Here is a 12,236-nt window from a genome sequence, read left to right as displayed (position 1 = left end):
CCAGGAACAAATTATGTCTAATTGTCTACAGTTGTTCCTAGGAATCGTACGTTGTAAGTAAGACCCTAGCGCCCTCATAGGAATAAATTTTCCCTGTAGCCATTCCGTGAGTTCTGTGTTCAGAACCCACAACACAAGGAACACGAGTCGATATCATTTACATTTGACACCGAAAATAAAAACGAAATTCGAGATTTTAGGTTAGAAGTGAATTAATATTTATATTTTACTATCATAAGTAATATTACTTTATTTTATTTTTATTGAAAGTCTTTTCGCAATTATCATATTCTTTTAATTTTTTTTTGAATCTGTTGAAATCAGTATGTAATTCGAATAACATCAAAAGTTAATAAAAGAAAATCCTTATGGTTGAATGTTGAGGTATAAATTCTGTTTCTAACTACACAAAAATTGCTATGCCTAAAACTTAAAGTTTCTAGGCAATAAATATATGCAAGTGTCTTCACTACAAAATAAAATACTTATACTACATCTTTATGTAAGTTATGTTTATAATTTTCAAAATTCATTGTAACCAGAGAGCTATCATATATATTACAATCAACTTCGGCAAATTCATGAAAACATATGCTTAATGTTAATCAGTGGCAACCATCAGCAAAGGTTCACGAGAGTAATTTCTTCTAAATATCTCGCTATAGCTCTTAAATAGTGATCGGCAGAACCAAATATTTTTCATAACCAATACTTGGTTCTCGAGAACTTTTGAAAATTAAATTCCCATTTGAGTAGTGATGTATTCAGTGTCCGTATAATATTAGCTCTATGTCGTATCGATCTTCTAATTTACATGAAAATTCTACACCTGTGTATATAGGTATCTTGTATGTGTGTCTATACCCAATCTTGATACCTGTTTTTCTATTAACCATATGGTTCTCCTATGAACGGTAACCTTCAAAAGTAGAAACTTGTGCGAGTCAAAGATTAACGAAGTCTTACTTTTTAATGTGCGATTCGATTCTCCCACTGACCAGCATTCGTTACTCACCTATATCCTATATTTCTTGATTTTTAGTTCTCAAAGGATAAACCTGGCCATCTATGTAGACAAAGGTTCTGGATTCAGTTTTACTTTGAGAGGTCATATACTGCCATAGTTGGGTGGTAATACTTTCTCATTCAATATCAACTCATCTGTTAATAAATGCTTTCAATTAAAACTTTGAAATTATCTTGCTCATTATTTTTCATTTCAGGCTATTCTTCTTGGCATTTTAGTGTTTAATAATATTCAATTTAAAAAACAAATTTCTTCATCATGTTGTGTTACGACTACCACTGAACATAACTACTGGTTGTGAATATTTCACCTTCATATTAGGTTAGTCAAGGCAACAATAAGAAGTGCAAAGCAATAAAGTGGTGAACAAATAGAAGGTAAAACTATACAGTTTTGCAGAGATAAAACCACTCAATCTATAAAAATTCTCAGATTAATGTCCATTTTTTAAACTAAAACTTAGTTATTTTTGAGCAATGTTGTTGCCCGCGTTCTTTGTTGTCATGCATTGATCAAGTTCAAATGAAGGGATTTACTAACCAGCAATAGATAAAACCACTTCTATGGATTTGTAGTGTTTATAATGCTGGTTACTTTTACGGTTTGCCTAATAATGAAGTTTTTTTTTAAAAATGAAAATGTATCGATAACATTTTGAGGTATGTTTGTATTACTTTTGATTGAATTGATAAAAGAGTAGAACATACTCATTATTTCCTAATTGAATGCTTCAGGTATAGCGATGAAGTGAAACACTGTATATTGTATCAAAGTAGAGAAATAAGAAGGCTCAGTAAATGGAATTATTATTGACTGTAGAATATACTAAATAGAATTAAAGGTGTTATATTTTTAGGAGTGATAATTTTTGGGAAAGAAAGTTTTTGGCTTTCTACTACTCCATCTTGATACAAAAAACAAGGATGAGGGAATCTTCCAAGGAAAGAAAGGAAGTAATCCATTTTAAAATAAGTAACTTTATACATGGATGTGTAGATCATGCAAAGACGTAACTTTCAGTCACAAACTGAAAGAAAGTCCTCCTGAAACAGCTACTTTCATATAAACATTGAATTACACGAAAGAAAAAAAATCTTTCGAAACAAATACTTCTATATGAACACTGAATTATACAGAAGATACTTTTCTCTACTCAGTTTGTATTTCAAACATTCGTTGTGGAATAAAAATCAGATATCAATCACATGAGTTCTACTTTAAATGAATGGTAATAAATTGCACTTACATTTAACAGTGTCACTCTCACTGGTATACACCGATGTTTCGCCTTAAGACACTTGTCCCAAGGCTCTTCAGTACCATCAATAACCTTATATTAATATTAAAGAATTTGTTTTTCTTTCGTGTAATTCAATATTTATATGAAAGTAGCTGTTTCAGGAGGACTTTCTTTCTTTCTGCTTTGCATGATCTACACATCCATGTATAAAGTTACTTATTTAAAAATTGATTACTTCCTTCCTTTCCTTGGAAGATTCCCTCATCCTTGTTTTTTGTATCAAGATGTAGTAGAAAGCCAAAAACTTTCTTTCCCATACTAAATAGAAATATATAAAAAGTGTAGGTTTCAGTATAGTGAACTCTTATTGAGAGGGGGTGTTAAATATATTTTCCTCTACAATCATATCCTTTTAACATCTTGTATATTTCTGTTCGTTGTCAAAAGTATTGTCAAGTTATAAGCAATAATGCTTAACAGCTTACATCTAAAGAGGCTACGCCACTGGAGTTGATAAGCTGTCGAGTACAACAACAACAGGATATCACCATATATTATCATAATATGTGGTTATATCCTGACTGAAAACTCCCAATTCTGAATCATATAAAGTAGTACTGTCTCGAATAAGCCATTGAAAATTTCACAAGTTTTCATAAAAAACAAACTTATGTACGGGACTCCCTCAGTAAATAAAATGTTTCTAATATTTTGGAGAGAACAATTTTTTTTAGTTTTGTTTTCTATTTTCTTTATTTGTTCAGTATTAAATATTTGAATAAAGGGGACATTATAATTAACCCAATTAGACCATATTCAGGTAACATTTTATTGTGATATTTTTACTGGACGGTTTACAAAACTGTAACTGTCCTGTAAACTGCCAACTGAAAATCTCACAAAGTATTACTTCTATCACATACCAACTAGACCAGTTGAAAATAATTCTTTTTCAGCAGATTTTTTTTTTCAGGAAATACCACGAACATCATGCTAAGCTTTTACTGGAGCGGGAACCGAATATGAACTCATTTTGGTTACAAAAGCGAAAATGCTTATACATTCTAATATGCTCCAATATTCTTATATGGCTCGTTCTAGGACTGATGTTCTATTCACCAAGCATTCATTACATCCCTATGAAGATGTACCGTTATTTTTACCCTGTAGATAGCATATATTGCTATCGTCTGAAAATGGAATCTCTTTCCGATATATCAAGCATAAATCCAAAAAAAGACAAGTCGATATTCTTTCACGAAACTTCCTGCAAGTCATTCATAAAAGGGAAAATATCAATAGAAGCGCGTCAAGCATGTGCGGTTGAGAGTGCGGCGAAAATGAATCCAAATTTTGATGTATATCTTCTGTTCACCTCTCCAGGAATTCTCCATTTCGATGGCGACGAATCTGATAGATTTTTGAAGGCGCTGCTGAGTTATAAAAATGTGAAAATGATGCATTTGGATTATGAAAAATATGTTGAAGGAACACCTGTGGAACATTTGTACAAATCTGGGATTATAGAAGATTCAGATTATGCAATGTCACATGCTAGTGATGTTCTGAGGTAAGATATAAGATTGTGAAGGTATTAGAAATACTAGCATATATGATAAAAGTATAGTCTTTGGTTTAGTTGATATACTGACCACTTATATTAATAAGCTTATCAAACAACTGAACCTAACTTGATGGGTGGAATTGGAACCTCTATACCAGAACATTTCCTGATGATGCTAACTTGGTTAGTGAAAAGCACATCGAGAAACAGTAGTTTTGTTCTGGGGTGGGAGTTATTTATTTATTTGAACAGACACGTCAATTTACAAACAATTTTATGTATGTACATATTCCACATGATAAATTTTTTGTTCGGTAGTGGTTGACAAATGTTTCATGGTGAATTTCATTATTTCGGACTTCCATTGTCTAATATGATATAAAATGATCTAAAACCTCTGAAAGAATTATTAAAATTGAAATGAATAGCTGAAAATAACAATTATATCAAGCAAAAAAAAACGGTGAAATGAAATTACAATAAAATAAAATACAAGCAAAAGTTGAAAATTGAACAAAAAAATTTTAAATATTTGAAGCCAAGTTTCTTTTCATTTTTATTGTACAATTTTCAACTGTTGCTTGTATTTTATTTCACTGTTATTTCATCTCAGGGTTTTTTAGTTTAAAAAAAAATCTATATAAAATCTGTTTTTCCGTTAATCAGCTGTTGCCCCCTTATGAACGACAACACTCAGAAGATGAGAAACTTGTACGAGCCAAGGACTAACGAGGTCTTACCTTTTAACGTGTGATTCCTAACACGGTTGCAGAATCATCCCAGCTTATAATTGTTTATATAATTATAATTGTTACTTTTAGTTATTCATTTTAATTTTAATGATTTTTTCAGGGATTTCAAATGATTTTGTATCATATTAGACAATGGAAGTCCGAACTGATAAATTTTTAACAGATTATTTAAAAGATGAAGAAAAAAACAAACAATAGAATTTACAGATAGAGAACTAAAGTCGACTATCCAGGCCAGACCATCAATGCAGGAATATGAATGTTTTAAATCTTATTCTTCATGTTCAATATGATCAGTATTTTCGACATTTTTATAACAAATTAACATCGAGATCATAGTGCGACAGTCATATAATGAAGTTGTACTCAAGTGTACTAACTTATGTACAATATTTGAGGACCCTGGTGGAGACTGATCCATCACATATGGTGCTTGGGATGGCGGAGGAACTGGACGTCAGCTACCCACCAAAAAAAGATCACGCTTACTTTATGGTGGTCAGCGGCTTGTGTGATTCACTATAACTTCTGCAACCAGGCCAAACCATCACAGCAGAGTCCTTCTGCAGGAAATCGACGAAATGTACTGAAAATTGCATCAGCAGCCGACATTGGTTAATAGAAGAGGTCTAATCCTGCTCCACGACAACGCCCATACGCACGTTTCACAAATTAAATGAATTGTGCGTCAAAGCGTCTGTCTGCCTCAGGACCAGACAAAACGGCCTTCGTCCACTTCATTAGTTTAAAGTAGACTCATTAAAACGAACAAAACTTTTGAAACAACCTCAATCCTAAAATGTATTTTCAATAATTTCAGATATTTAACCTTATGGAAATATGGCGGAATATACTTGGATCTAGACGTGATAGTAACAAAATCTTTGGAAAAACTTCCTCCAAACTATTCTGGTGCTGAATCAGACAAGGATGTGGCCGCTGGAGTGATGAGTTTCTCTTCAAGTGGAAAAGGACATACGCTAGCTGGAACTTGTTTGGATGACCTTAAAAATAACTTCAATGGAAGAGATTGGGGATATAATGGGCCAGGAGTAGTTACCAGGTAAAGTTTTTGAGCTTCTAGGTCATAATTGGAACTTCCAAAAATTCCTAATATCCAAATTCATCTATCCCATTTAACAATCTGATGACTTGGATATCTTATTGAAATTATTTCTATCAATCTACCACCATTTGTAGGTAGAAGTATTGTTTATCATGTTATTTTTGAACATTATGTACTGTCATCTATTGCTTTGAATAATATAACATTTAATAATCAGGATAATATTTTCCAAAAAACTCTCAATAATAGTTTCTTGTTTGAATCGAAAAGGGTATATTTTTAGGAGAGATTGATTTTTGGGATAGAAAGGTTTTGGCTTTCTACTTCTTCACCTATATACAAAAAATTGTGGGAGACTTCCAAAGGAAGGAAGAAAGTAATTAATTTCAAAATAAACTCTTTACAAAGATGTTGAAGCAATAATAATTGTTCCCGAAAATATTTGGAATGTGGTAGGGATCTGAGACTTCTTCATTTAGGAGCCCTAACCAAATAAGCAATGCTTCAAACGTTATATTGCAATTTATCAAGAGCAGAAAACTATAGACAATGACTTGTTTTTGTAAATTTGGGGCACTCACATATTTGAACATCTATTCGATAATTTCCGTGTTATTGATTTAAATTCTGCATAACGAGTTTCAAACCATCAAATCAAATGGAAAAATTTTTGATCAACATGTTACCACAGTCAATGAGGGAAATCCCGCTAGATTTGTTCGAGACTTTTGGCATTTTGGACCCATTTTAGTTATAACCAACTGTGGGGATGTGATGATATTTGAAAATGTTGTGTATTTGCAATGATTTGTTTAAGTACGGTTTTTGGTGAATCTTTTTCTTCTACCAGATTTAAATAGTGACTTGAACATCAATAAACCATTGATTCTGAATATGTAATTTCCAAAATACTGTCTCAATGTCAGCAATTCCAGATTTGAAAATTGGCGTAATGTTGTTTAGGTTAGGTGCAAAGTGAGTGGGTCTATTCATCTCCCCACTACAACCTCCAAGAGTTAGTTCTGACTCACCCCCTTTCAAACTTGAACAAATAAATCTAACTTTAGTTTAACATCAGTTGGTAAGAGTGAAACTGCCAAATTCTGAGAACCTGATTTGTTCTGTAGCAGGGTTTGCACAAAGTATGTGATTGGTATGAAAAGTTGAATATGGGCATAATTCTGGATAACAAAGATACAGAGGCAACAAATATGTTGCCTCTGTATCTCGGAAAGCTCTAAAAATGCTTGGTTTCATTGTAAGATCATTTGATGATTTTTTTTGTTTAAACTACAAACATTTTATTTTGCTACCTTGTTGAATCCATTGTGTGAATAAGTACTGTAATCTGGAGTCCATATTATATCAAACACCTTCATCTTGAAACTGAAAAAAATTAATACTTGTAGCCTGGGAATTAGGTGCCATAGTATGTGAGTAAGTATTTATTCATTTTAGACGTCTATACATGAATATAATTGCTACTGTACATTATATAAACGTATTGGACTAGTCACAATGAAGTTTTAATCAAACATAGGGTGTTGAAAAAATATAATCATGATACATAAAATTTTGTGAATACAACCATTATTTATAAAAAATATTTACAAAAAGTCATAATTTTACAGTTGTTTTTCGCTTATATTATTGTGTGTCCCAAATAAACCAACGAGGTATAAAAATTTATTTTACGTACCATACCAGTCATTCAACTTTTGTGTAAATTACATTCTGTGGTATTAGTAATATTGTGAACTGAATTTTAGTTTTCCTGTTTGAAAATATATAAGTTACTTAATTAATTCGTAGTTACTAGCAAAGAATGCTATAAGTGGTTTCTTTTCTGAAAAGCATTATTTGGGAGTTTTTGGGATTTCACCAATTTTTTTTTCAAAGTTAATTTAATATAGGTACATAATATAAAATTTTCCAGACTGCTGAAATCTATTTGTGGAGGAGCAAAATTGGCAAAGGATATGATAAAAAAAGACTGCCAAGGTTTCAAAGTATATCCTAGGGAGAGTTTTTATGCAGTGCCTTGGACGAAGTGGAAAATGTTTTTCGATGAAAATTCAACGGGAGCTGTCAACAAATTAACCAAAAAGAGTTATGCGATTCATGTCTGGAATAAACATAGCGCAAGTACCAAAATATCCTTAACATCCAATGTTTCATACATTTTGAATGCCAGAAAGTTCTGTCCGAAGGTGGTGCAAGAATGCGACGATTTTTTTTGATGTACACAAGTTGATTAATTTTAAGGTTTTCACAAAGTGATATCTAGTCTAAAAACTGTTGAAATTGATTTTTGAGGAATTTGAAAACACCAAAATTGTCGAAGTTTTGCATTTCTGGTCAATATTTCATGTGTTTTCTTAAAGGAATTGAAGTATTTGAGCCTAAGTAAGTAAGCTTGTTGCCACAATAAACACTAAAGAACTTATTTGATATCTTAAATACAGAACAGTTTTAGGTTATGATATATCTTCATTTCATATGTTTTTTGTTAGAAGTGATAACATGTTACTATTACATATTAAAAAGTTAAGACTCTGTTATCTCGTAGCTCACACAAATTTCAACTTTTGACAGTTGTCATTCACAGGGGCGACAACAGCTGATTAATGGAAAAATATGTTTTAACAGAACAGACTTTAGCAGATCATACCTTTGGAAAAATTGGCACGACTTGAAATTGAGAGTTTTTTAATAAAAATTAATAACAACTTTTGATAATGTGAAAATAGGAACATTAAAATAATGTCAATTCAATGATCATCGTTGAACTAAACATTTTTTTATTGTTTTTGGAAAATACATAAACTGTTTTAGATTTTTATTTTTTTAGGTAATTTATTGAAAATTTCTAAACAATTTCATATCGAATTATTCTTTCCTTTGGTAGTATGTATTACAACAAGATGAACTTTTTGTATTATGGATCATGTAATTTAGAGTTTTTTCATAATCAAATATCACTTTTCAGGTGATTTTTTTGACAATTTATATACGAATTCAGCTTGAATGTCCACTGAAAGTCCACTGTTAGTGGAAAATTTAAAATGTCAACCAATAAAATCATTTTTCATGGTGTTATGAAAGACATTCAATGATTTACTTATATTTGTGAAATTTTCAAATGGTTTTTATCAGAATCACTACTTTCTCTCAAATCTCCCTATAGATTCACTCATCAGTCCAAAGAAAATATATTTCATTGATTAATTATTGAATATACATGAATATTTTAGAATTCATGTCCATATTCTTTGAATACATTCAATTCTGTCACTCAACAGAGATGACATTGTAATAATAATAAATAATAATAATAATCGTCTTCATTGAAGAAAAATTAAATATATAAATCACAATATAATGTATATATATATATATATATATATATATATATATATATATATATATATGTGTGTGTGTGTGTGTATATATATATATATATATATATATATATATTGATGCAACTTGCATTGATGCAGCTGTCATCTTCTAGGCACTCCTGCAAACTGCAGTTTGCAGGAGTGCCTAGAAGATGACAGTACTACCAACTGTCGAAAGCGCTCGCAGATAATTAATAGAAGATATAAAGCTTCAAATCCTTTTTGTAGAATTTAATATTGAAATATATATATATATATATATATATATATATATATATATATATAAGTGAAAACAATATTTGGGTATGCAGCAGGCCAGAAATTTTGTGTACTCTTATAACACAGATTTCAAGCTTTCGATAATCTTTATTATCATCATCAGGGATGCTACAATAAGGATAAAAAACAGTCATATTTATAAAATAATAATTCAAGCCAACTTACAGTGTATGTGAGGTTATGTGGCAGGTTGAAAGAAATATGGACGTAACATATATGAAAAATTACTAAGATGTCACTTAGGACGTTACAGACAAACAATATATAGTAGATTTAATGATATATCATTATATTATCAAATTTAAAAACCACCTGTTCCTTGAAGGTTTTTAAATTTAGTTTTTAAATTTGATAATATAATGATATATCATTGAATCTACTATATATTGTTTGTCTGTAACATCCTAAGTGACATCTTAGTAATTTTTCATATATGTTACGTCCATATTTCTTTCAACCTGCCACATAACCTCACATACACTGTAAGTTGGCTTGAATTATTATTTTATAAATATGACTGTTTTTTATCCTTAATCCCTGATGATGATAATAAAGATTATCGAAAGCTTGGAATCTGTGTTATAAGAGTACACAAAATTTTTGGCCTGCTGCATACCCAAATATTGTTTTCACTTATTTTCTGACTAGTCAGCAAAAAGACTACTTCTCTCTCTCTCTCTCTCTCTCTCTCTATATATATATATATATATATATATATATATATATATATATATATATATATATATATATATATATATATATTTGAAGTTTTCCTATTGAGAAAATATGGCTTTCAACATTGAAAATAAGTTTTCGTCAATATTTTTAAAGGTGGATCTGAAACCTCTGGCATAGAATGAATCCAAAGAAACACAGCTCCCACACACCAGAACTACAACACTCTTCTCGACGCGCGTTTGACCAACGAAGTTAGCGTCATCAAGAAATGAGCAATTCTATGCTTTGAGAAGAGTGTTGCAGTTCTGAAAGTTACAGAATTTTTAATATTTAGCAAAATATGAGATAATTGATGGATCAAATGATAATATAATTATTTATTTACCTTCACTGAAACTGATATTTATTGAATCAGTTATTTATTGATATATCATTTTGGTGTATTTTGCCTATTTGAATTTTCTGCGAGCTAAAGATCAATTGAATATAATCTACTGTTTTTTTAATTTAATGATTGGAACAGTTATTTTATTCAACTTTTTCTAATGAAAATAATTCATTCATACCTAATTTATTTTAGATATTCAATGTAAATAATGTGTCTGTACAATAAATATTTTTCATTAGGTGAAAACTAGTGTAAAAATTCATGATTATAGTTTGTTTTTACCTAATGTGTTTTCATTTTCAAACTTTTTCAAAGTATATAGCAGTACCCCAATTTTTTAAAATATGACTTCGTTATGGTATGAATTATGTTGCATCTCCCAATTCGACACATTCACACTACATTCCAATACTTTGTTAATATTCCTTGGATTTTTTGACTGATGTTATGGGTCACCTCAGAATTTTCATTAGGAGACAAGCAGGAAGGACACCATACAGCGCCTTTGGACACACCATGTCGCAGTGGTCATTAGTGAACCACTGAACTGTCCTACAAAGAACAAGTCTGAAGGTAAAGGTGATGGCATCTCCCCCTACAAAGACTCCATCTATTGGGAGATACCATCACCTTTACTTTCAGTGTTATTACTGTTCAAGAAAACACATAGCCTCTTTATTTTTTCAGCAAGTACCTCAAATGTTGAGTGGAATGGTTCTTTCAGTCTGAAATCAGTCATGGGTTGTTATAATTTTTCAATGAAGCTATTGATAATTTTAAAATGTGTACATTAACTTGGGCAGAAAACTAAATCATTACACACCTCAATTCAGTCACAGGTATAGTTCAAGTAAACGATATAGTGCCCCCTACCTTCCAGCAGTTCCCCTTTAATAAAATAGTTGAGGAGCTAACTAATTTTGTTATTCAATAATCATTTCTGATTATATAAGAATCACAATAACTATATTATATATATAAAATTGAGAAAGGTTAATGCAGTCAAGCTGCTGGAAAATAATTCCATGAAAATCAAAAGATAAATAGATTTTCTACTTCTTGATCATTCCCATATTGATTTCAATTTAAGAGCCACCAGTATACAGCTGTTTCAGGCTATTGGGCATCGTCAGTACCGGGCAGGCGGTCGTCGATTGAAGACAAAATGAGAAAAACCAAGAAAGTACTTGATAAAAATAGCTGCGTAAACGCAAGCGTTTATTGGGTGTCACACCAATAGGTGGTTCCACTTATGTTTCGCTTGCGTTTACGCAGCTATTTTTATCAAGTATTTTCTTGTTTTTTTCTGCGTGAACGCAAGCGTTTATTGGGTGTCACACCAATAGATGGTTCCACTTATGTTTCGCTTGCGTTTACGCAGCTATTTTTATCAAGTACATTCTTGGTTTTTCTCATTTTGTCTTCAATCGAGGACCGCCTGCCCGGTACTGACGATGCTCAATAGGCTGAAACAGTTGTATACCGGTGGCTCTTAAATTGAAATCAATATGGGAATGATCAAGAAGTACTAATCTATTTATCTTATATATATATATATATATATATATATATATATATATATATATATATATATATATATATATATAACTAAATATTTCGTTTATATAAATGAGTGGGAAAGTAGGGATTCAAATAACAGAGTGATGATTGAAAATACTTTTGAATACTAATTATTCGCACTTGAATAGGTGTGAATCACAATAAACCCTTGCCGGTTGCGGTGGAGGGTCGAATAGGCCCACTCGCTTCAAAAACACTTCACTAACTTTCTTCAAAAGCTTCTGATAATTCCTCTTCCATATTCTCCGTTTCACTATCAT

At 31.1% G+C, this 12,236-nt stretch overlaps 1 protein-coding gene across 6 annotated transcripts; it reads left to right on the top strand.

Moving 5' to 3' along the window:
- The first annotated feature begins 55 nt into the window (after positions 1–55).
- On the top strand, positions 56–10,681 carry LOC111506093 (lactosylceramide 4-alpha-galactosyltransferase). Of its 6 annotated transcripts, none has more exons than XM_023161040.2 (4): positions 56–200; positions 3,241–3,837; positions 5,404–5,646; positions 7,586–10,681. In XM_023161040.2, exons 2-4 carry the CDS (start codon positions 3,290–3,292, stop codon positions 7,887–7,889), a joined length of 1,095 nt encoding a protein of 364 aa, XP_023016808.1. In that variant the 5' UTR covers positions 56–200; positions 3,241–3,289; the 3' UTR covers positions 7,890–10,681. The 6 variants fall into 6 exon arrangements, with proteins under 6 accessions (XP_023016808.1, XP_023016811.1, XP_023016805.1 ...); XM_023161043.2 differs by having other exon boundaries at positions 193–238; XM_023161037.2 differs by lacking the exon at positions 56–200 and adding an exon at positions 245–384.
- The last annotated feature ends 1,555 nt before the right edge of the window (positions 10,682–12,236 follow it).

Source organism: Leptinotarsa decemlineata, unplaced genomic scaffold, assembly GCF_025532065.1.
Source record: "Leptinotarsa decemlineata unplaced genomic scaffold, Ldec_3_MD MMD2_tig00026282_RagTag_RagTag, whole genome shotgun sequence".
Classification (NCBI taxonomy): Eukaryota; Metazoa; Arthropoda; class Insecta; order Coleoptera; family Chrysomelidae; genus Leptinotarsa; species Leptinotarsa decemlineata.
The sequence above is the reverse complement of the archived record's forward strand: the minus strand, read 5'-3'. Positions and strand labels throughout refer to the sequence as shown.

What these genes read in the sequence shown, in the direction of transcription:
- LOC111506093 (XM_023161037.2), top strand. An exon ending in CATGCTAGTGATGTTCTGAG is followed by an intron (nt 3,838 to 5,403) that starts GTAAGATATAAG and finishes CAATAATTTCAG; the next exon opens with ATATTTAACCTTATGGAAAT. An exon ending in GGGCCAGGAGTAGTTACCAG is followed by an intron (nt 5,647 to 7,585) that starts GTAAAGTTTTTG and finishes AAAATTTTCCAG; the next exon opens with ACTGCTGAAATCTATTTGTG.